At 43.2% G+C, this 26,688-nt stretch overlaps 1 protein-coding gene across 1 annotated transcript in view; it reads right to left on the minus strand.

Moving 5' to 3' along the window:
* GRK4 (G protein-coupled receptor kinase 4) overlaps positions 1 to 26,688 on the minus strand; it is a 73,549-nt gene that overhangs the window by 43,476 nt on the left and 3,385 nt on the right. Inside the window, exons 2-3 of the mRNA XM_074951778.1 lie at positions 11,154 to 11,249; positions 9,135 to 9,247 (exon numbers count right to left, since the gene is read on the minus strand). Coding sequence (XP_074807879.1) covers positions 9,135 to 9,247; positions 11,154 to 11,249 — 209 coding nt within the window. The remainder of the gene's footprint in view (positions 1 to 9,134; positions 9,248 to 11,153; positions 11,250 to 26,688) is intronic.

Raw genomic sequence — 26,688 nt, forward strand, 5'->3', positions numbered from 1 at the left:
TTTTAGGATGCATACTGAAACAGATAATTATCCACACCATCTTATAAAAAGGTAAGTATCCCAAAACTGTACCTTTCCTAAAACATACTGAAACTGGAGATTTGATTTGTAAAATCCCAGAAGCTGTGTCTTAGAAGTATGCATAATTACACTGAAATTATATTTCACATAATAGGAAGCCTTACACAGCAGGAGGAAGATATGCATAATCTTAGGCTGGTTAGTCTGACATCACTTCTGGGCAAAATAATGGAAAAGCTGAAATGGGATTCAATTAAGAAAGAATTAAAGGATGGGACTATAATCAACACCAGTCACTTTTTTATGGATAATAGGTTTTCAACCTGATTTCACTTTTTGAGATTACAAATTTGGTTGATAAAAGGTAACTGCATACAGATAATAAGACTGTGTAAGGCATTTGACTTAGTACTGCACAACAACGTTCTGACTGAAAATTAGCACTATACAATATCAACCAAGCACATGTTAAATGGAATAAAAACTGGCTTAGTGATGGATCTAAAAAGGTAGTCGTCAACCTCATTGAATGGAGGTGTTTCTAGTGAGATTCTGCAAGATTGGTCTTAGGCCCAACATGTTTGATCAGCAATCAAGCAGCAAACATAAGAATCACTGCCAATAAAATTTGTGGTTGACACAAAGATTGGTGGAATGGTAAATATTAGCTAGGACAAGGCAATCATACAGAGTGATCAAGATTCCATGGTAAATTAGTTCCATTCAAACAAAGTGTATTTTAATACAGACAAATGCAAGATCACACATATAGGAACTATATATAGATATAGATAGATAGATATAGATAGGACATACCTACGGAATGGTTGACTCTATTCTGGAAAACAATAACTCTGAAAAAAAGATTTAGGGGTGACAATGGACAAGCAATTGAACATGAGCTCCCAGAGCGATGCTATGACAAAAAGAGCTACCGCAATCCTTGGATGTATAAACAGGAGAATAATGAGTAGGTATAGGGAGGTGACTTTACCTCTGTATACAGCACTGGGGACACATACTAGAATAATGCATGCAGTTCTGGTGTCCCCATTTTTAAAAGGATGGGGAAAAATTGGAGAGAGTGTACAGAAAAGAGCCACAAAATTGATTCAAGGGCTAGAGAAAATGTCTTACACATGGGGAGCTTAAATCTCTCAATCTGTTTGGTTTATCAAAAAGATAAGAAGTGACTTCATTACAGTACCTTCATGGGGAGAAAATATTAGGTAATAAAGGAGTCTTTAATCTAGCAGAGAAAGGCCTAACAAGAACCAGTAGCTGAAAGTTGATGCTAGATACTCGGCACAATTTTATAAAAAAGGAGTATGATTACTCCTTGGAACCAACTACCAAGGGAACTTGTAGATTCCCCTTCTTTTGAGGTCTGCAAATCTAGACTGGATAGCTTTCTGGAAGGTATTCTTTAGTCAAACAAGTTACTGGAGTAACCTGGAGAAATGTAATGGCATGTGATATACAGAAGGTCAGACTAGAGGAGCTAATGGTCCTTTTTGACATTTAAACCCCTCCTCCCCCAAACTATGAATACAGAGCTTCATCAGTTCAAAGATAACTGTTATCACTCCCTGTGAGACAAGAAGGTATTATCCCTACCGTACACAGAGACGGACTTCTCAAGATAAAAGTTAAAGGGACACACAACAAGAATCTTGTTAAACTGACTAATGATAGAGAAACAAGCCGCGTGAGGTAATATCTTTTATTGGACCAACTTCTCGTCTCTCTCACCAACAGAAGTTGGTCCAATAAAAGATATTAAAGAGACAAAGTGGGTGAGGTAACATCTTGGGACCGATATGGCTACAACAACAATAGAGAATTCAGATTTCTGATACAGCACCCACTAAATAGTAGATCTTGAATTTAAAAACAAATTAATATCTAAATGAATGTCTCTGAAATAATTTTCTGCTCTCCTGTTGACATTTATGAGGGTCTATTCAGCAAAAAAGAAACTGAGTGAATGAGTGAGGGAAACATCAAGACTACATATAAAATGCAGTTAAAAGCACAAGGTAAAACATGGAAAGAAAAAAAATTGCTAACAATACTAATGCTAACAGTTACTGAAAGCTTAGGTGTTATTAATAACTACAACAGGTACATTTTCAAACAAGTGTTATTTCATGTTCAGTGGTATCTCTAAGGGTCACATTTTCAAAGGGAGTTTGAATTGTGTGCACTTAACTTGAAATATCTAGGTGGCTCATTTTCAGAAGCACTAATACCTATAACTTCAAATGAAGTCAATGTGTACAGGCGCTACACTTCTCTGGAATAAATATACATCAGGTTCTTCAGTGTCTCAAGCTGAGCACCCAAATATTAAGACACCCAAAATTATAAGCTATTTTTGAAAATTTGGTTCTAAATGACTTATCTAAAGTCACAATCAGCAGCACAAGCAGGACTGGAAATCCAGACTCCCTGGAATCCAGTCCCATTAACAATCTAATAAATTATCCTCAAGACATAGCTTTTCTACTTGAATATTTTGATTTTGATCACTTCAAAAAAGTTCAACCATTAAACAAGTAAGTCAGTACTTTTGCATGAAATTAAAATAATACCTACAGTGGAAGTAAATTCCGCAGCAATGATTGATCAACTGCAGCAACACATTTGGTATCTTAACATTTTTATATTATGCCAAAGAAGTTAGTCACATAATATAAACTTTTAGCCTTATGATTTTATTTCCACTAATCAGGGACAAGCATTTCATCTAATTTAGAGGAAGCTAAATAAAGCTTGCTTCAATGTCATCTAATTTCAAATATTCTGCATAACAAAAAAAGTTCAGAAGGAAGTTTGAGTCACTACCCCAAAGTACAATTTCTTCACACTTTAGTAACCCCCACTCCGGATATTGGAATGGATTTATGGTAAGGCGAGGACTACTTTTGAGGTGACTAAAACCTATTCAATCATCTTCTCAACTCTTCCTTTTCTAAAGCCATACAACTGCCATAGGTGCTGGAACTAGGGGTGCGAGGGATGCGGTAGCACCCCCTGGCTTGAAGTGGTTTCCATTATATGCAGGGTTTATAGTTTGGTTCAATGGCTCTCAGCATCCCCACTGTAAAAACTGTCCCAGCACCCCTGCAACTGCCTGAAGATTTTTCAGACTATCTTCCTGAGAGTTAATGATTATCCATCTTAAAACTGTAACAATACATAAACTATGTAGCATGGCTTAATACTACCTTGCACTTGCCATTTCATCCTCCCAACATATTTATGTTGTAGAAATCAAGTTGTCCCTAGGATAACAACAGAGAATACACTAAATTGAGAGATGCATTAGGCTCTTAGAGGTTTTTTTTTCCCTTTTTGAACATGGATCCTCCTTCCCTGACTCTATACTGTATTTCTGTGTCTCAAAAGTAGTTCCTGCCTGAATATGAGGAAAAATTAAAATCCTATGCTGGACAGCATATGCTGAAAAACTTTGATACAGCTTGTGTTCTCAGGACTCTGTGTAATTATGATATGCCAAAGGAGAAAGTTTATAGAAAATTAGGCCATTATTTGACTACAAGAAAACTGGCTTGTCTACTTCACACCATTACTTTTGTCTGTTTTGAGAACTTGAGTTAGCTGGCTGAAGCTCAATCCAGAAAAGAAAGAGGGGATCCTGGATGGTTGAGGACCTATCTGGAAGAGATGGAAGATATCATAACTGACCCCTTTGACTAAGAAGATATGCCAGCCCTTAGACTGTAAGATTCACAATTTGGGGGTCATGTTAGATTCTGAGATGCTTCTGGTTTTATCTGGCAACAGCAAGTCTCAAGAATACTTCCTCTCCACCACTTTTCGACTGGGAGAAAAAATTGCCAACTCTCTCCTCAGATCAAGGGCTCACAACAGCTATCCATGCCTCTGTGAGATCCAGACTAATTTAATAGGAACAATATATACAAAGCTATACAAATATACTTCGAGACCACTCAGAAGATACAGCTAGTGCTGAAAATGGCTGGTGCTTAATTAGCAGCGTGGGTGTCACATGAAGGATGACATGTGTGGCAAAGACAGCATTGCCTTAAAGTGTTAGTTTCTAGGAATTGGTTTTGTTCCTGTTATCTTAGGTATAGTCTATACTACAAAGTTAGGTCAACACAAACTGCCCTGAATCCGTGTGTCTACACTTAAAATTTGTCTCCCATCGATGTAAGTTCTCCATTACACAGACAAAGTAACACCACCTCCCCAAGCAGCATTGAGCCATGGTCAATCTACTGAGGTCAACAAGCCCAAATGTAGACACTGCATTACCTATGTCAACCCTAACAGTCCTCCAGCAGCTGTCCTACAACGCCCAACACTGACCACTCTGGTCACAATTGTGAACTCCACTGCACAGGAGACACGGAGACTGGAAGCCCAACCCACCCCCTCTAAAAGCCTGCATTTTCTTGAAATGCCCTTTCCTAATTGCAGGTTTCAGAGTAGCAGCCATGTTAGTCTGTATCTGCAAAATGAAAAGGAGGACTTGTGGCACCTTAGAGACTAAAATTTATTTGAGCATAAGCTTTCATGAGCTACAGCTCACTTCATCGGATAAATTTGTTAGTCTCTAAGGTGCCACAAGTCCTCCTTTCCTTTCCTAATTGTCCATCTTGATGAACACAACTGGCAACTCTCCATTGTTGTATGCAACTGCACAGCTGGCTGTACCAACTACACGCTCCAGATGCGCTCCAGCCTGGAGTAGACAGGAGATATTGGCTCTCGGCCTGGAGCGAGAAAAGGCTGTTCCGAGCACAGCTACGGACCAGACATAGAAACATGTACAACTATGAGCAGATTGCACACGGGATGTAGGAGAAGGGTATGACAGCAATCAGCAGCAGTGCCACTTGAAAGCAAAGGAACTATGGCAGGCATATCAGAAGGCCAGGGAGGCCAACGATTGATCTGGTGCCGAGCTGCAGAGCTGCCACATTTACAAAGAGCTGCATGCCATACTTACAGACACCCCCGCCCCCACACACACACACCCCCCACTGTGGATACCTCCGAGAAGTCTGAGTCACAGGCCCCTGGCATGAACAGCAAGAAGGAGATAGAGGAGGAGGATGTGGGACATGTGACCAATGGGGGGTGAGGGGCCCGCTATGCCCTGATCCAAGACCTGTTTGAGGCTCTACCACAGCCCAGTCAGTCCCAGCAGTTGAACATGGGTGAGCCCAATGCAAGGCAAGAAACCTCAGGAAAACAAATGTACATTTATTTCCCATTAGTGATGGTGCCCCACAATTTAGCAGGAAACAGCTATTGATTTTTTGTTAATTTACTCATACTAAAAGAGGAAGAATAGCTATCTACTTTTCACTCCCTTGTAGAGTTAAGCACAGTGGCCATGAGGAACAGTTTCTTTATGTACACAGGGATGGCCCTTGAATCTTCCTGAGATATCTTAATGAAACTTTCATGAGGTACACTGCAATCCTCTCCCGAAGGTTTCTAGGGATGGCACCCTTCTTTCTTTCTCCTCAGTAGGAGGCTTTTCCACATCAGTTGGAGAACTTCGGCAGGCACCATTACAATATGCTGTTACCTACTCAGAGGCCCCAGGTGGCTCCAGGATGTCAGCAGCAGCTGTGTTCTCTGTGCCTTTGTTACCCTCAAGAATGACATATCAGCTAAAATTACCACTGCCTGTGCAAAATGGCGCCCGTTTTCAGTGCCATTGCCCTGTTCTCATAGTTTCATGCAACTGAGCAATTCCCACCTCATTTCCCTCACCCATGGCAGGCCATCCTCGCCATGGCTGGTGCTATTAGTGGCACCAAGTACAAGCACTCCAAAGTAGAAGTGCCAATAAGCATGTCTTAGCTTAAACCTTTAGGGGAACAAGGGAAGGGAGTTCTGAAACTTAACTTCCATTTTCCGTAGCAACTATACTGACAATACCACCTCTGTATGTTTTATCCATAGCTGCTGCCATTGCGGCCTTGAGGAGTTTCCCCTCCACACCTGTGGAATGCCTGAACCAGATAGGGAGAAGAAGAGGACGATTTGGGATGACTTAGTCGGCAAGATTCTGCAAGTCAGAGGGCCTGGAGGATGATCAGAGGGCCTGGAGGATGAATACTGTATGGAGGAGAAAAGAGTGGACAGGAGTACCAGCAGAAAAATGAGAGGGAGATGCAACAAGACATAATGGGCTTCTTTGGCAGAAAACACAGATGCTGCAGATTCTTGTGGATTTACAGGTTCAGCAATCATGGACTAGCATTCCTTTGCAGTCCATGGAGAACTCCAGTACAGCACCTCACTACACCCCACCTCAACCTTCCATGTTGGATCAGGGGCTACATTCCTACCCCTGCCACTACACTCAGGGGAGCACTAAGGACAATCACAGCTTTACATATACTGACTTGTGAGAGCCAGTGTTTATGTATGTGTAGCTAAAATGGATATGAATGTTCCTTCCCCTTCTTTAACTTCAGTTCCATACATTTATGAAGGTTCTAAAGTATCTGCTTTTAACTTGCACCAATTTTTTTTTGAAGTGTTTATGTTACTCAATGAAATTCTATTGTTTGGGAAATAATTCATGTTTATTAGTTCTCAACATATGCTGCAGAACGCTTAGCAGTAGCGAACCCACTTACTTTCTTGCTACTGTACAATGTGAGAACTTAAAGGATCAGTGACCAAACCATGTAATAATCATAAATGTACACCAAGCACCACAAAATTAATAGGTGCATTGTCAATGTCATATGCTTAGATGTACTTCAAGCACCACACAATTCATAACGGGCCCCCAAACAGCAGGGCCACGTACAGCACAGTACACCACAACGCATTACTGTGGCTCGCTGTTAAAGTGTTCTTTCAAAGCCTCCCTGAGCCATATAGCTCTGTGTTGAGCATGTCTAATAGCCCTTGTGTGCCTATTCAAACTCAGTGGACAGCCACCTCAAACTCATGGCAACTTTCCCCCCTTTGCTTCACGGACATTATGCAGGACACAACAACCAGCTATAACCATTGGGAGATTTTTCTCAATCCGAGCCAACCTTGTGAGTAAATAACGTCAGCACCTCTTCAATCTATCAAAAGCATGTTTAACATTCTTCATCTGCTAAGCCAGCAGTTGAATATTTCCTTGGTGCTGTTGAGGTGCTAGTATACAGCTTCGTGAGCCAGAGGAATAAGGGGTAGACTGGGTCCCCCAGGATCACTATTGGGATTTCAACATCGCCAATAGTAATCTATCGGTCGGGAAAGGAAGTCCATGCTTGTAGCTTTCTTAACTGTCCTGTATTCTTAAAGATATAAGTGTTATGCACTTTGCTTGACCAGCCATCTTTGATGTTGATGAAGCATCCCAAGAAATCCACTAGTTCTCAAATAGCCATAGAAAAGTAGCCATTTTGCTGATGTACTCTTGTGGCAACGTGGTCTGGTGCCAAAATAGGAATATGCATGCCATCTATCGCTTCACGCAGTTTGGAAATCCCATTGCTGCAAATCCATCCACTATATCCCACACATTGCCAATAATCACCATCCTATATAGCAGGACATGATTAATGGCCCTGCACACTTGCATCACAATGGCCCCCCACAGTGGATTTTGCAACTCCAAAATGACTTCCTACTGACCGGTAGCAACCTGGCATTGCAAGTTTCCACAGCGGAGAAGTAAACGACAATAGCTCTGTCAGTACAGCTCTCATTCTGGTGTTCCAGCTCTGGGGCAAATTCAGTATACAGATCCAGGACTGTGGGCTTGCGCATCCAAAAGTTCTGCAGCCACTGCTTATCATCCCAAACCTGCATTATGATACAATCTCACCAATCAGTACTCATTTCTCAGGCCCAGAAATGGCACTCCATCATTTACAGCTGCTCCATGAATGCCTCCAACAATCTTGAATTGGTTCTTGCTATGTCCCACAGCAATCTGCCCTTCAAGAAATCATCATGTTCCCTCATCTCTTCTTGCAGCTCTGCAAATAGAGTATTGCGTGTCCTGTGTTTGCAATACTCATGGCAATAGTTCAGAGCTCTGCAGGCTCCTTGCTTTTATCAGTGATGGTGGAGAGTGACAAGTCCCACATGGGTTTGAGGGATTTTCAAAATAGGCATGAAAATTATAGGATAGAGATGACATTATGCAGTGGAGAAAGTTGCATAATAGGAACTTGTCCCCACAGTCCCAGTCACCCCGTGTGACTCATTTCTGCCCCACTATGCATTGCCAAAACTTCCTGAAAGACACTGTGTTGGAGAACAGTGAGCTGAACACTGGGCTACCTAGGCATGGTGCATTGCACTGTGCATCAACACAATCATTCCTGGGGAATGCATGCAGTACCAATGCAAGAAGACAAGTGCGCACAGCAATATACTAACTGCGGAAGCTTTATGTCAAGGTAACTGGGGTCGGCAAAAGTTTGTAGTGTAGACTTACCTTTAGTCTATGTCTACACATACAGCTGTGCAATTGTAGTGCTAAACTGTAGACACAACAGCAATGGGAAGCATTCTCCTATCACAGTTAATCCATCTCCCTGAGAGGCAGTAGCTAGGTCACCGGAAGAATTCTTCCATCGACCTAGCGCTGCCTATGCTGGGGATTAGGTCAGCAAAGATGTGTCTCTCAGAGGCGTGGACTTTTCACACTCCTTAGAGAGGCATGTCAATGTAAGCTTTTAGTGCCGATCAGCTTTCAGAGAGCACCTAATTCAACTGATATCAAGTGAGATACTGAAACCTAGATCTGTACATAAGCAGGAAGAGCATTTTCAGTGAACTTAAGGTTTCCCCCAATGGAGCCCAAATTTATTGACTTCTAAGGCACACTACAAGACGTACAAATTTACTCCAGATTTTGTCAGAAGTTGTAGCCCTTAAGGGCAATGAGTTTCTTTTGCCGAGCTCTCTTTAGTTGACACTGAATCAGTTTGGCTACATTTTAATGGCTGTGGTATTAGTATGCATTTGGAGCTAGAGAATGTGGCAGGCACATTTTATAAAACTTAAAAATTCCCTACTTGCGCCAGTTCCTAATTCCTCAGAAGAACAAGGCTGGAGGCCTTCTGGCAGAGTCTACTGCTTACCACCGCATCCAGGAATTCAATGCATGTCTTCAGATCTGGCCTAGTGTCACAGAACTGTCTGAAGAGAAGTCTCCCTATTGGCTGCTTGTCACAGAGCTGGTTATAGTTTTTTTCTGGGTAAAAGAAGAGATTAAACAAATGACATCATTACAAGCCAGAGTGCTGTTCTTGTCAGCCTCCACCCCAAACCCTGCTTTGCCTCCAGCATTTATAATGATGGTGTTAAATAAATATATAAAAAGGTGTTTTTAATTTATAAGGGGCAGGGGGTCGCACTCAGGGCCTTGCTATGTAAAAGGGGTCACCAGTACAAAAGTTTGAGAAACACTGATTTAGAGCATTTATATGGCAGCTTCCCATTCAGGTAGGACCACCAAGATTTCATGCAATCATCATTAACATGTCAAAGGAGCAGGGCTAAACCACCTGTAAGGTCACAAAGGCAAGTGACAGAGACTTGCTTACCACCACTGCTGCTTCCAACATCCCACCACACACACACACAAAATAGTGTAACACTTTTATATTAAATTAGCTGCTAATTGCCTATATATTAAGGAAAAACACTTACTAAGGTCCTGTATATTACATAGTGGAGTGCCAGCCACAATGCAAACAAAAGCAAGCTGATTCCGTAGACCTTACTCACATGAAGAGTCTCATTACCATAAACAGCACTACTCATGTGACCACGTACTGTGGGATCAGCTTCCCTATTGAATTCCACTATAATCATTTGACCAAAATACCTGTGGTTCATATATTCAACATCAGATAGGGTTAGTAAATCATCAACAACAATTATTTGTATTATTGCAGCAGCTAGAAACACTAGCCATGGACCAGGGCCCCATTGTGCAAGGTGCTGTGCAATCAGTGAACAGAAAGATTTTCTCTGTCAAAACAGTCTTACACTCTTAGTAATGCTTGGAGGAAAGTGTAAAACCCCCCATAATGAACTATTATGCAATAACAAGTCCATCGGAAAGCTTCTTCCTAAACCAAGCAGTTGGCCAACATCCTGGAACAAATATGAAATCAGCATCTCTACCCTTCCTTCAGAGTGTATGCACATTAATGATGCACATTAAGGAAAAGGGTGTGTTTTTTTAAATAAGCATGTCCAAGGACAACTGGATCTTGAATTTGGGAGCCAGCCAAGGTGGGTTTGGTATGTTTTTCTGGTGGGCAAGGGAATAAAGACCAAAGAGAGAAAAGGGGGGCAGGGAGGACAAGAGAGAGAGAGAGAGAGAGAGAGAAAGAAAGACCAAAAGCAGAACAAGAGGGGGGGGAAATGTGGATTACAGTATTAAACAGTATAGTTAAATTTTGTGGGTGGGGAAAGAAAGCCGATAGTTCCTGTTTGTCTTACAGATGCCAAAGCTGATTAAGAAGTTTCATCTTGATAGTTTTATTTGCAACATCTGTGTCCAAAGAAAGAATTAATGCACTTTCATGGTAGCTTGATGCTTACACAGAAGCTTTCAAGTTCAAAAGGTTTCCCACTGAAGGGGTTTACATTTTAATTTCAGTTCTTCAGAGCTGATTTAAAGAGGCTTTAAAAAAATAAACAAAAGAAATATCCAATCTGAGGCAATTATAGGTTATTGCTTCAGAAAGGCATGTTGTCACAGTCACAGCAGTATACCCAGATTTCCTTGAACAGGCCACTCTAACATTGTTGCTAGTAACTCGTTAGCATCTGCACTTTTAACATTCTGATGATGAAGATGCTTCGTTTTTAAGATTCAAACCAGAACATAACGATGTCTTTAAATCACAAGTTAATGAGATTTCAGGAGCAGTTTTCTTGGGCACAAATCAACAGTAGCTGTGATGTTTGGTTTCCCCTCAAGAATTCTCAATTAAATTAGAGGACTTGAGGTAGGATTACAAACTAGCAAAATATCTACTCAGAAGCAAGAAGAAACACCTTCATTGGATAATGACATACTCCCACGAGAAACCAGACTTGTGTATTATATACACACACACACACACACACACACACACACCTACCGATTGAATGTCTAAGATCTTCACAAAAACTGAGATGTGGTAACTTTAGCATTTCCTTCCATTTCTTACTGCGTCCATTCCGTTTGCCACACCCTCCTAAAAGGAAAACAAAGCCCTGTGTAAACAAGAGTGGTCTACAGGTCAATCCAATGCTACAATATGCTCTCTTTCCTCTGCACAGCATATATTGTGGTCTTGGGTCATTCTCATTTCTACAGAGAGGTGCCAGGTATTTTGCAAGTGGATTGGACTATTTTTTCCTGCAAGCAAGATTATCTAAACAAGCAAATGTGAGTCTCATAACAATTCCCTCATTGTCTTTAATATCTCTGGTGTATTCCAATTTTCTACCATGTGCAAAAATGTTTAGCATCCATGCACTTTGTACTTGCATGCAGAACATCATCCTTCTGAACCCATAATTCAAATTAACTCTTAAAATTAGACATAGGATTGTGACCCACCCACAAGATCAGAAAAACTTCCATCTATCCAGCTGTGCGTATTTTATAAGAAAATTCACAGCTTTGGAGAATCTGAAAATATCTAGGTATATCCAGCAGGTTTAGGATAGGTCAGAAGTCTGTAGTGAATTTCCTTCCTTTATTAGCATCACAATTTCAATATCATATTAACAAGTGTGTTTCTATCATTAATCTTTAAAGAAAGTAAATATAATCCCACATGTATATTCTGATGCCATACAGAGTTCAATCAACATCTTGAAGGTGCAATTTCAAAGGGTCCTCAAATGCATCTGGCTCCCTTTACCTCCCAAATGGTGTTTTTGTTTTTGTTTTTTAAAAAAAAAAGGACACAAAAGTATGACAGAACAAGGAAACAATGCAAGACTGAAGAAGTCAAGAAATCATGACCATTAAAGTTAAGGAATTAAGCACACAAAATTCAGGTTTTACTGCAATGTTAAAAAAACAAATTGAACATGAATAGCCTTTTCTATTCCATTTTCCATGTAAGAATAAGCATTAATACTACCACTATTATGACAGCACACAGGGGCCCAAGTCATGGACCAGGATCTCGTTCACCACTGTACAAATACATACTGTATGTTTTATCGTACAGACTATATAATATACAGGGTAACCAACATGATAGAATTAACCGCTGTAGAAACTGAACCTTTCGAAGGCTATCAACTTTGATGTTATATCAAGAGTAGTTTTTCACATTTCATAAATACAAACAGGATTTCTTTATTAATTATCTCATGAAGGTATATTTAATTCACTTATTGTAAGATGAAGGTAACAATATAAGATTTTAACTTCTCTACACTTAGACCTTAAGATGTCTATTTTCTTAACACAGTGAAGATGTGTATATGTATACATTTTGTGGAGAGGCTGAGTGATCAATAGATATGATCATTTTAAAAGAGATTGTTATGAAATGTATCAGTTTAGGCATATCAAAATATTTCACAGATATATAAATTTCATGCTTCACAGAGGTTTTTAAAAAGCATTTAATTTTACATACTGAACCAATACAAATGTGTATCCGCATGACAGAGCAGAAGCAGACAGTGAGACATTTTCGAAGCCATATCCTTTAGCAATGAAAATATCACAAGATACCATTAACCACACTTGGGAGGAGACAGGAAGGGTAGCTGTGCACAACACAGTTACAGGATGCATTAGATTTACCACAGTGTTCTGTTTTTCTCTAGCTCTGCCCAGCCTCAAAATTCACCACAAAAAGGTGCAATATTACAAGCATCTTCCCTACCAACCATTCCAGTTTAGGAGGATATCTTCAATGCTCCAGTAAAAAAAGTTTAACATGTCTGTCTGTCTGTGTAATCTGATCTTTCAAAGAGACCCATCTCTAGTGGGAGAAGTGGGGGGCCTGTGAATCCAGGGGAGGTCAACTTAGAAGAAAAAAGGGCCAAGTGGGGCAAGACTATGTATGGTAACATGTCTAGGAACCCTAACAGCCATGCATACGCTAGGTTCCCAAATGCCCCGTTGGTCTTGGGTCCTGCTGAACTAGTTCTCTGTTGGCATTCTATTGTTACTTTTCTAAAGTGGGACTGACAAGACAAAGATACTGCAATTGCAGCTTTGAACAGGCAATGTTGTATGAGGTATCAAATAACCCAGTTAGTGAGTTTGATGGCACACTGTCCACCTATAGCAAATGGGGAGGAGACATGCTTTGTGATTGCAACATTTTGTTGCAGAAAACTTCTGATCTAGGACGTATGCTAAATAAACCAGCTTCTAAAGACACAAAAAAGGTAAGGTTTCAGAGTAGCAGCAGTGTTAGTCTGTATCCACAAAAAGAAGACCAATAAGACCATTGCACTGATCACCGTAGTTCAGGCCTCAATACTGGTAAATAATCAAGAATGCCTACTGGTACTTTGCCCCAAATATTGTGAGAAATTTGTAAGTCCTTTGTTCCTCAGTTTACAAAAAAGGGAATTTTTTAAAGATCACAATCCAGTCACATTCATCCTCTTTTATAAAGTTGAACATCTTGTTCATGATATACTACAGTCAACAGCTTATTTGATTCACTGCAACCAGCCTGGTTCTATGTGCTCTGGTTCCTATTATAATTAGGAACATATCTATAATAACATGCAAAGAACAAGTCAGGCTATCCAGTGTTGAGAATACCGAATGCATCAACAGAGGATCCAACGAGGTTTTTTGGTTTTATTTTTTAAAAACAACACTCTTAAATACTCTGTTTCTGTTAAAAATTGTGCAGGAGGGCAATTTGCTTTTCAGCTGAAGACTCATCTTATTGTGCATCTTGTTACATTTCTGTAGCAACTCAAAACCAGCTATAACTGAGGCTGCAACGATTATGGTGTGTGACAATATCTATTGATTCCAGAGCTCCTGCCCTGAAATCTCACTGAGAGGTGCTTCAGATAAATTCTTATAGAAAGACAGGTGCTGTGCTTTGCCAAACAGAAATGATGAAACTGACAGGTTCTGAAATCTCTGCTTTATGGCTGAGCAACAGGCTTCAAATGTAAGAGAGTCCTAGTTAAACATAACACATGAAGGAAGCAACTGAATACTGACAAAATGTGCAAGTGCTTATATACAAAGTCTAAATACTAAGATGGGCGAACTAGAATGCCTGGCATTAAATGAGAACATTGATATAATAGGCATTAAGGAAACTTGGTGGAATGAGGATAATTAATGGTGCATGGTAATACCAGGATACAAAATACACAGGAATGACAGAGTGGCACCATATGTGAAAGAAAGCAGAGTCAAATAAGTAAAACATCTTCAGTGAATCCAACAGTACGACAGAATTTCTACAGATAGAAATTCCATGCCTGAACAATAAGAGGATAGTGGTAGAAATATTCTACTGAAGACACGACCAGTACCGTGACAGAGATTGTGAAATGCTCAAGATTATTATTGCATTTTCTGCCTTTGTAGCCACTCTAATGGAGGATTTCAAAATAACCCCATATTAACTGGATGTGTGTCATCTCAGGATGGAATGCAGAAATAAGGTTTCTAGACACAATAAGTGACAGCTTCTTGGAGAAGCTTTGCCTGCAAACCACAAGGAGAGAGGCCATTCTTGATCTAGTCCTAAGTGTAGCACAGGATCTGGTACAAGAGGTGACTATGATCGCTGTTACTGAGCAGTTCACCTGTAATGTAATTGAATTTAACATCTTTGTAGGGGCAAAAAATTCCAAAGAAGCCCATCACAGTAGCATTTAACTTCAAAAAGGGAAACCACACAAATATGAGAAAGCTGGTTAAATGGAAATTAAAAGGAACAGTCACAACAGTGAAATGCCTGCAAATAGTATGGAGACTATTTAAAAATATCTTAGAGACCCAAATGAAATGAAATTGCATTGGTCTTCACGACTGAGGATATGAGGGAGATTCCCAAACCTGAGCCATTCTTTTTAGGTGACACATCTGAGGAACTGTCCCAGATTGAAGTGTCATTAGAGGAGATTTTGGAACAAATTGATAAACAGTAATAAGTCACTAGGACCAGATGGTATTCACCCAAAAGTTCCGAAGGAACTCAGATGTGAAATTGAATAACTATTAACTGTAGTCTGTAACCTATCATTTAAATCAGCTTCTGCACCAGAATGACTGGAGGATAGCTAATGTGACGCCAATGTTTTAAAAGGGCTCCAGAGGTGATCCCGCAATTACAGGCCGGTAAGCCTGACTTAAGTATCAGGCAAACTGGTTGAAACTACAGTAAAGAACAAAATTGTCAGACACATAGATGAACATAATTTGTTGGGGAAGAGTCAACATGGTTGGTGTAAAGGGAAATTGTGCCTCACCAATCTACTAGAATTCTTTGAGGGGGTGGGTCAACAAGCATGTGGACAAGGGTCATCCAGTGGCTATCGAGTACTTAGATTTTCAGAAAGCCTTGACAAGGTCCCTCACCAAAGGCTCTTCAGCAAAGTAAGCTGTCATGGGATAAGAGGGAAGGTCCTCTCATGGATCGGTAACTGGTTAAAAGATAGGATATAAATGGTCAGTTTTCAGAATGGAGAGAGGTAAATAGTGGTGTCCCCTTGGGCTCTGTACTGGGACCAGTCCTATTCAACATATTCATAAATGATCTGGAAAAAGGGGTAAACAGTGAGGTGACAAAGTTTGCAGATGATACAAAACTACTCAAGATAGTTAAGTCCGAGGCAGTCTGCGAAGAACTACAAAAGGATCTCTCAAAGCTAGGTGACAGGGCAACAGAATAGGAGATGAAATTCAATGTTGATAAATGCTAAGTAATGCACATTGGAAAACATAATCCCAACTATACATATACAATGATGGGGTCTAAATTGGCTGTCACCACTCAAGAAAGATCTTGGAGTCATCGTGGTTAGTTCTCTGAAAACATCCACTCAATGTGCAGTGGCAGTCAAAAAAGCAAACAGAATGTTGGAAATCATTAAGAAAGGGATAGATAAGACAGAAAATATCATATTGCCTCTATATAAATCCATGGTATGCCCACATCTTGAATACTGCATGCAGATGTGGTAGCCCCATCTCAAAAAAAGATATATTGGACTTGGAAAAGGTTCAGAAAAGGGCAACAAAAATTATTAGGGGTATGGAATGGCTGCTATATGAGGAGAGATTAATAAGACTGGGACTTTTCAGCTTGGAGAAGAGACAACTAAGGGGGGATATGATTGAGGTCTATAAAATCATGACTGCTGTGGAGAAATTAAATAAGGAAGTGTTATTTACTCCTTCTCATAACACAAGAACTAGGGGTCACCAAATGAAATTAATTGGCAGCAGATTTAAAATGAACAAAAGAAAGTATTTTTTCACACAACGCAGTCAACCTGTGGAACTCTTTGCCAGAGGATGTTGTGAAGGCCAAGACTATAAAAGTGTTCAAAAAAGAACTAGATAAATTCATGGAAGATAGGTCCATCGATGGCTATTAGCCAGGATGGGCAGGGATGGTGTCCCCCGACTCGGTTTTCCAGAAGCTGGGAATGAGCGACAGTGAATGGATCACTTCATGATAACCTGTTCTGTTCATTCCCTCTGGAGCACCTGGCATTGGCCACTGTCAAAAGACAGCATACCGGACTAGATGGACCTTTGGTCTGACCCAGTATGGCAGTTCTTATGTATGCCCCAATGAAACAAAAACCACACACACACACACACACACACACACACACACAAAAACCACCCACCACCACACACACAAGCATACACAGAGTCAGAGGACCACAAAAAAAAAAAAAGCCATAATGGCAAAACAGAGTAAAGAAATGGTTAGAGGCAAAAAGGCATCCTTTAAAAATTGGAAGTCAAATCCTAGTGAGGAAAATAGAGAAGATCATAAACTCTAGCAAGTCAGGTGTAAAAAGTATAAAAAGGCAGGCCAGGAAAGAATATGAAGACCAACCAGCTAAGGACACAAAAACTAACAGCAAAACTTTTTCAATATATCAGAAGTAGGAAGTGGAGAAAGTGATAAGGAAGTGTTATTCACCCCTTCACACAAAACACAGACCAGAGGTCACCCAAGGATATTAATAGGCAGCAGATTTAAAACAAACGTGGAAGTATTCCACACATCATACCATTAACCCGTGGAATGCATTTGCCAGGGATGTTGTGAAGGCGAAGAGTATAACTGGGTTAAAAAAAGAATGAGAAATTCATGGAAGATAGGTCTATCAATGGCTATTAACCAAGACGGTCAGGGACGCAATCCCACACACTGTCTCCCCCTAAACCTCCAACTACTACAAGCTGAGACTGGATGACAGGGGAATTGTTCACTCAATAGTTGCCCTGTTCTTTTCATTGCCTCAGAAGCACCTGGCATTGGCCACTGTCACAAGACAGGATACTGGGCTACATGGACCATTGGTTTGACCCAATATGTCCATTCTTCTGTTCTAATTAGCCACTAGTTTAGCCTCCCTCAGATGTATCTATGGGCTAGATAGGTCTCCAACAGTAAGTGATACATCTTCATATGGGGGGGAAAAAGGGGGGAAACTGTTGTGAGAATGACACTATGGTTATGACTGAAAAGGCACTTTAATAAGAACAAGTTTTCAAGCACTTAAGAGTTTCCCAAAAAACATTACCCCTTGGGATGAAATTTCTCATGTTTACTTTCAGTGTAAAGAGGCAGAGTGGGGGTGCAGACTCTGGGGTGGGGCCAAAAATGAGGAGTTCAGGGTGCAGGAGGGGGCTCCGGGCTGGGGCAGTGGGTTGGGTTGTCGTGGGGGCGGGGGGGGGGGTTTGAGGGCTCCGGCTGGGGCTGAAGGGTTGTGGGTGCAGGAGGGTGCTTTGGGCTGGAACTGAAGGCGGGAGGGGGATCAGGGCTGGGGGTTGGGGTGCAGGAGGGGGTCAAGGGTGCAAGCTCTGGGCGGTGTTTAACTCAAGAAGCTCCCAGAAGCAGTGGCATGTCCCCTCTCCGGCTCCTACACAGAGGCGCAGCCAGGCAGCTCTGCGCGCTGCCCTGTCCGCAGGTGTTGCCCCTGCAGCTCCCATTGGCTGTGGTTCCCAGTCAATGGGAGCTGTGGGGGTGGCACTTGGGGTGGGGGCAGTGTGCAGAGCCCCTTGACTGCCCCTATGCATAGGAGCTGGAGGGGGGACATGCCACAGCTTCCAGGAGCTGCATGGAGTGGGCAAGCCCCCAATCCTACTCCCCAGCTGGAGCTTGAAGGCCGGATTAAAACATCTGGAGGGCCGGATGAGGCCCCCGGGCCGCAGTTTGCCCACCCTTGCATTAGATCATTTTTGAGTTATCAGGGCATGATACATTAAATGTTTCCAGCTGCTTTTTTAAACATTCAACTAATCATTTTGAAGAAAGGATGGCTGGTTTTTTTGCCTACCTTATATGAGTCCTCAGTGAAAAAACAAAGATGTTTGTTGCAAAGAAGTCTTATATGTGACAATGAAGAAATCTTGTTTGGAAATAAAGTTTAGGAAGCTGAGCATATTTTTCAAAGCAACAGATGATTTTCCTCTATATAGTCAGCCAGAAGGTGGTCACATTACTATCCACATTAACGTGCATTTATTTCAGTGATTACACTGTTCCTTGTCATTCTGGCGATAGGCAGAAGTAAAGAAATTGGACTCTGTACTATATGATCAAAGTCTTTATTAGCGAAGTAATGGTAAGATGCTCCTAAGTAAATCCATAAGATCTATGCGATAGGATCCAGTGACTAGCGCAGGGGTGGCCAACCTGAACCTGAGAAGGTGCCAGAATTTACCAATGTACATTGCCAAAGAGCCACAGTAATACGTCAGCAGCTCCACATCCACTTCCCAGCCCCCAGCATCTCCCACCTGCGGGCAGCCTCTACCAATCAGCACCTACTCCCCCCACCATCAGCTGTTTCATGTGCGCAGGAGGCTAAGGGGGGGGGAGGGGAGAGGAGTGAGGGCATTGCAGGCTCAGGGGAAGGGGCAGAGTAGGGGCAGGGCTTGGGGCAGAGCAGGGGGTTGAACAGTGAGCACCCCTCAGCACACTGGAAAGTTAGCATCTATAGCTCCAGCCCCAGAATCACTGCCTAGGTAAGGAGCCACAGATTAACCTATGAAGAGTCGCATGCAGCTCAGGAGCCACAGGTTGGCCACCCCTGGACTAGAGCACTAGAAGACTTTGGGCAAGTCACAATATCTATTTCTCTCTTAGTTTAGCCACCTGTATATTGCAGATAAAGATCCTATCCACCTTTGAAAAATACTTGAACTCTATGGTTCAAGAGCACTCAGGAAGTGCAATACTATGGGTTCATGTTTGCTTCCACAGAAATACTTGCACAACTAACTCCAAAAGCCAAACAATCAGATAACATTAGATGAGAAAGCCAAGTCAGCCCCACCCAGCAGAGCTCTGAAAGCACACAACTGTATCAAAAACACACTACGTGCTTTTATCTGAATATGTGATCGAAGGCTTGGTCTTCATCATTTTTGAAAAAGTTCAGTGACAGGAGATACAAGGAGAACACAGATACAGAGTTACAATTCCCCTCCATCAGCCATAAACTTGCATAGTACATGATTTACAGGCTCAAACCCAAGAGCATATAGTAATACACAGCACTTTGGGTACCCACATGGCCCCACAGCATGCCAACATTTAATGGCTGACTTAGAACAACGCTTCCTCAGCTCTCGTCCCCTAACGCTCCTACTCTACTTGCGCTATATTGATGACATCTTCATCATCTGGACCCATGGGAAAGAGGCCCTTGAGGAAGTCCACCAGGATTTCAACAATTTCCACCCCACCATCAACCTCAGCCTGGACCAGTCCACACAAGAGATCCACTTCCTGGACATTACAGTGCAAATAAGCGATGGTCACATAAACACCACCCTATACCGGAAACCTACTGACCACTATACTTACCTACATGCCTCCAGCTTTCATCCAGACCACATCACATGATCAATTGTCTAAAGCCAAGGTCTAAGATACAACTGCATTTGTTCCAATCCCTCAGAGAGAGACAAACACCTACAGGATCTCTATCAAGAGTTCTTAAAACTACAATACCCACCTGCTGAAGTGAAGAAACAGATTGACAGAGCCAGAAGGATTCCAAGAAGTCACCTACCACAGGACAGGCCCAACAAAGAAAACAACAGAACACCCCTAGCCATCACCTTCAGCCCCCAACTAAAACCTCTCCAGCACATCATCAAGGATCTACAACCTATCCTGAAGGACAATCCCTCACTCTCACAGACCTTGGGAGACAGGCCAGTCCTCGCATACAGGCAGCCCCGCAACCTGAAGCAAATACTCACCAGCAACTACACACCACACAACAAAAACACTAACCCCAGAACCTATCCCTGCAACAAACCCCGTTGCCAACTCTGTCCACATATCTATTCAAGGCACACCATAGTAGGACCTAACCACATCAGCCACACCATGAGGGGCTCATTCACCTGCACATCTACGGATGTGATATATGCCATCATGTGCCAGCAATGCCCCTCTGCGCTGTATATTGGCCAATCTCTACGCAAAAGAATAAATGGACACAAATCAGACATCAAGAATTATAACATTCAAAAAACAGTCGGAGAACACTTCAACCTCCCTGGACACTCAACAACAGATTTGAAAGAGGCAACTCTTCAACAAAAAAAACTTCAAAAATAGACTCCAACGAGAAACTGCAGAACTGGAATTAATTTCCAAACTGGACACCATCAAATTAGGCCTGAATAAAGACTGGGAGTGGATGGGTCACTTCAAAAACTAAAAACGAATTTCACCATGCTAATTTCCCCCTACTGTTACTCACACTTTCTTGTCAACTGTTTGAAATGGGCCACCCTGATTACCACTACAAAAGAGATTTTTCCTCCTGTTGAAAATAGCCCACTTTAATTGAATTGTCTCATTAGAACTGACCCCCCAGTTGGTAAGGCAACTCCCATCTTTTCATGTACTGTGTATATATATCTTCCTACTGTATTTTCCACTCCATGCATCTGATGAAGTGGGTTTTAGCCCACGAAAGCTTATGCCCAAATAAATTTGTTAGTCTCTAAGGGTATGTCTACACTACAAAATTAGGTCCAATTTACAGAAGTCGACTTTTATAGAAGCAATTTTATACAGTCGATTGTGTGCCCCCCCCCGACTAAGCACATTAAGTCGGCGGAGTGCGTCCACAGTACCGTGGCTAGCATTGATTTTCAGAGCGTTGCACTGTGGGTAGCTATGCCACAGTTCCAGCAGTCTCCACCACCCATTGGAATTCTGGGTTAAGCTCCCAATGCCTGATGGGGCAAAAACATTGTCGTGGATGGTTTTGGGTACATGTCATCAGTCGCCCCTCCCTCTGTGAAAGCAATGGCAGACAATCATTTCGCACTTTTTTTGTGTGTGGGGGGGGATGCCTGCAGACAAGAGCCGTGCGGAGCCGCTTGCGCACTTCCGTCTAGGAGACGGACCTGCTACTGGCTGCTTCCAGGGCACAGCATGGTCCACAGTGCCAGGACAGGCAGGAAGCCTGCCTTAGCATCCCCGCTGCGCCACTGACCAGGAGCCACCCGAGGTAAACCTATGCCCCAATCCCCTGCCCCAGCCCTGAGCCCCTTCCGGTACTCCAAACCCCGCATTCTCATCCCCACTCCAGAGCCTGAGAAGCCAACTCAGAGCCCTGACCCCCTCCTGCACCCCAACCCCCAGCCCTGAGCCCCCCCAACCCAGAGCCCCCTCCTGCACCCTAAGCCCTCATCCCTGGCCCCACCCACAGCCCTCACCCCAACCCTCTGCCCCAGCCCTGAGCCCCTCCCACACCCCAAACCCCTCATCCCCAGCTCCGTTGCATCACGGGCATCAACAATTTTCTTCAACTGGATCGCCAGAAAAAAAAGTTTGAAAACCATTGCTCTAGATTAACATTAATTTACTCATTTCACACATCAATTCCTTATTATCCCCTCAGAACAGAGAAATAGCTACTTCTCCCAACAATCCCTTACAACAGGGGTGGGCAAACTTTTTGGCCCAAGGGCCACATCTGGATGAGGAAATTGCTTGCAGGGCCAGGGCAGGGGCTTGGGGTGCGGGGGCGGAGTGCAGGGGCGGGTGCGGTGTGCAAGAAGGGGCTCAGGGCAAGGGGTTGGGGCAGAGGAGGGGTGCAGGGGGTATGAGGGGGCTCAGGTCAGGGGGTTGGGGTGCAGGAGAGGTGTGGGATGCGGCAGGGGACTCAGGGCAGGGAGTTGGGGTGCGGGGTGCAGGAGGGGTTCAGGCTCCGGCTCAGCACCGCTTACCTAGAGCAACTCCGGGGTGGCAGCGGTGCGCACTGCGGCCAGGGCCGGCTCCCTGCCTGCCCCGGCCCCGCACCACGCCACTCTGGGAAGCGGCCAGCACCATGTCCTTGCACGGCCCCTGGCAGGGGTGGGGGGAGTGGCACGGAGAGCTCCACGTGTTTCCCTCGCCTGTGGGTACCTCCCCCGAAGCTCCCATTGGCCACGGTAACCCGTTCCTGGCCAATGGGAACTTTGGGGGAGGTACCCACAGGCAAGAGCAGCCTGAAGAGCTCTCTGTCCCCCCACCTCCACGGGCTGCAGGGACATGGTGTGGCCGCTTCCCAGAGCGGCGCGGTGCCACAGTGGTGGCAATCCCACGGGCCGGATCCAAAGCCTTGAGGGACCGGATCTGGCCCACAGGCCGTAGTTTGCCCACCCCTGCCTTACAAGGACACTTGATGATCACTTTAGATAAGCTGTTAGCAGCAGGACAGTGGGGTGGGAGGAAGTTTTGTTTCATGGTCTCTGTGTGTATATAATGTCTTCTGCAGTTTCCACGATATGCTATGCATCCGATGAAGTGAGCTGTAGCTCACGAAAGCTCATGCTCAAATAAACTGGTTAGTCTCTAAGGTGCCACAAGTACTCCTTTTCTTTTTTCTTTTTACGAATACAGACTAACACGGCTGTTACTCTGAAACCTGTCAGAAAGAAGAGAGTGAAATTGCTTTTTCAAACTGACCAAACTTTCTAACATCTTTTATCTCAGAATATTCAATAGGTATTCACTTGCCTTGACCAGAAGATTTCTGCAGGCTGTGAAGCTATAGAGATAATCCACAGTATGACCAAGGCCACAATTTAAGACAGACACTGTAGAATTATTCTGTTTGTAGATGTCAAGTTTGAGACTATTTGAGTGTTAAGAACGGCAAAAAATTGGCAGATGTACCAGTCCCGCTTGTATAAGCAAAATGTGTGCTAGAAGCAGAATATGTTAAAAGTAATAATGAAACCAACACCAAAGAAACAGAAGCATCAGGGAAGGCAAGTTAATTTCTCTCTTCCTATTTCACATTACTCAGTATGGTCTTTGATGAACTGACAGGATGGAATAGTTGTGTGAATCGGATACTTCCTTACAAAAGCCAGAAAGGGAAAAAAAAAAAATAAAATCAGGAAGTGACCTTTTTAGGCTCAAACTTTTTGGGATCTCTTGTGTGGACTGGACCAGGCTGAGGTTGATGGTGGGATGGAAATTGTTGAAATCATGGTGGAATTCCTCAAGGGCTTCTTTTCCATGGGTCCAGAAGATGAAGATGTCATCAATATAGCACAAGTAAAGTAGGGACGTTAGGGGACGAGAGCTGAGGAAGCGTTGTTCTAAGTCAGCCATAAAAATGTTGGCATACTGTGGGGCCATGCGGGTACCCATAGCAGTGCCGCTGATCCACTTCCTGGACACTACAGTGCTAATAAACAATGGTCACATAAACATCACCCTATACCGGAAACCTACTGACCGCTATTCCTACCTACATGCCTCCAGCTTTCACCCTGACCACACCACATGATCCATCGTCTACAGCCAAGCTCTGCAATACAACCGCATTTGCTCCAACCCCTCAGACAGAGACAAACACCTACAAGATCTCTATCAAGCATTCTTACAGCTACAATACCCACCTGCGGAAGTGAAGAAACAGACTGATAGAGCCAGAAGAGTTCCCAGAAGTCACCTACTACAGGACAGGCCTAACAAAGAAAATAACAGAACGCCACTAGCCGTCACCTTCAGCCCCCAACTAAAACCCCTCCAACGCATTATTAAGGATCTACAACCTATCCTGAAGGATGACCCAACACTCTCACAAATCTTGGGAGACAGGCCAGTCCTTGCCTACAGACAGCCCCCCAACCTGAAGCAAATACTCACCAGCAACCACATACCACACAACAGAACCACTAACCCAGGAACCTATCCTTGCAACAAAGCCCATTGCCAACTGTGCCCACATATCTATTCAGGGGACACCATCACAGGGCCTAATAACATCAGCCACACTATTAGAGGCTCGTTCACCTGCACATCCACCAATGTGATATATGCCATCATGTGCCAGCAATGCCCCTCTGCCATGTACATTGGTCAAACTGGACAGTCTCTACGTAAAAGAATAAATGGACACAAATCAGATGTCAAGAATTATAACATTCATAAACCAGTCGGAGAACACTTCAATCTCTCTGGTCACTCGATCTCAGACCTAAAGGTCGCAATAGTAAAACAAAAAAACTTCAAATCCAGACTCCAGCGAGAAACTGTTGAATTGGAATTCATTTGCAAATTGGATACAATTAACTTAGGCTTGAATAGAGACTGGGAGTGGCTAAGTCATTATGCAAGGTAACCTATTTCCCCTTGTTTTTTCCTACCCCCCCACCCCCCTCAGACGTTCCTGTTAAACCCTGGATTTGTGCTGGAAATGGCCCACCTTGATTATCATACACATTGTAAGGAGAGTGATCACTTTAGATAAGCTATTACCAGCAGGAGAGTGGGGTGGGAGGAGGTATTTTTTCATGCTTTGTGTGTATATAAAAAGATCTTCTACACTTTCCACAGTATGCATCTGATGAAGTGAGCTGTAGCTCACGAAAGCTTATGCTCAAATAAATTGGTTAGTCTCTAAGGTGCCACAAGTACTCCTTTTCTCTTCATCAGAAAGGAGTCTTCCACATCCAGCCCATCTTACAGTTATTTCCATAACTGACATATATACATTTTAAAATATGTATGTATGTGTCAGTTATGGAAATAACCTTGAGATGGGCTGGGTCTGGAAGACACCTTTCAGATGGTATCTCAGTTCTCTATTCAGGAAGATTATACTTTGGATAAGATGACCTGACTCACAACCATGGGACCACAGGTCCTTATTCAATATATTCAGAGCTGCCCACGTTATGTATCGAGTATTCATCCATCACCTGAGGGATGCACTTGGTAGCTTAGGATACCCCAAACTATAGAAGGAAAAGGGGAAAGAGAAAAGGTAGCAGTATTTACAAGAGCTAAAAATGTCTTTTTTAAATGAAAGATTAGATTCTGCAGAAACTGATGACATTCACCACTGATAAGTGGATTTTCAAGACCTGTATGTTTTTATAATACAGATGATTAGAGTGTATGAATCTTTATTTACAGTCCCTGAAAGCACAAATTTGTGTATACCCCAGTCTCACTTGCCCATATGCTCTCAAGAAATAATATGAAAGGTTTTGTTCATTTTTCTGTCAGTTATTGGGGCTTAGAAGAAACCCTCCCCATTGGAATTTGTTTCCTACTTGCAAGGTCTAGTAGTGTGTACATGTCAGAAGATGTCTGCCCAGGTATCACCACCTATAGTATCTCGAGATAATAAGAAATACCTGCTTTTACCTGAGACAAAATCCTGCTTGCCTTAAATACAGGAGTAGTCCAATTGACTTCAAAGACACTTTTTGCATAGGAGATCAAATGTGTACTCTGGGGCAGGGGAGGGAGGAAGGTCATTTAGTCTTCAGAAATAGAGCACCTAAACTGGTAGAATTCCAACATCAAAACAAGGAAATGTACAGCCTTTAACCTCTTCCTACACTTAGATTGACCAGCTATGTTGCTCAAGACAGGTGTGAAAAATTCACATTTCTGAATGACATAATTAAGCCAACCTAAATCCCTGCATAGACAACGCTACATCGACTTAGCTACTGCCTCTTGCAGAGGCGAATAACCTCCCGTCAGCATAGGTAATGTCTACACTGAAGCGCTACAGCACCGCAGCTGCAACACTGCTGCCGGGGCAGTGAGTTATATGGGCCCGCGGTGCCCGTGCTCCAGGAATATTCCGGGCCTGTGGGCACGCCTCCACCAACGTTCGGGGCCTCCTCCAATGTCTCTCCCCCGGCCCTGCCTGCCGCCCCCACGCGCCTCACCTGGAGCATCTCCTGGCCCTGCCTGCTGCCCCCGGGCAATTTAAAAGGGCCTGAGGGCCACCGCCACCACCATCGCTCCGCACCACTCCCAGAAGCAGCTGACACGTCCCTGCAGCCCCTGGAGAGGAGTAGTGTCTCCATGCGCTGCCCCTGCCCCAAGCGCCGACTCTACAACTGCTGCCAATGGGAGCTGCGGGGGCAGTGCCTGCGGGCAGCGGCAAGCAGAGACCCCCCCGGCCCTCACGCCTAGGAGCTGCTGCCAGAGGGGT

The sequence above is a fragment of the Natator depressus genome, chromosome 4 (genome assembly GCF_965152275.1).
Source record: "Natator depressus isolate rNatDep1 chromosome 4, rNatDep2.hap1, whole genome shotgun sequence".
Lineage (NCBI taxonomy): Eukaryota > Metazoa > Chordata > Testudines > Cheloniidae > Natator > Natator depressus.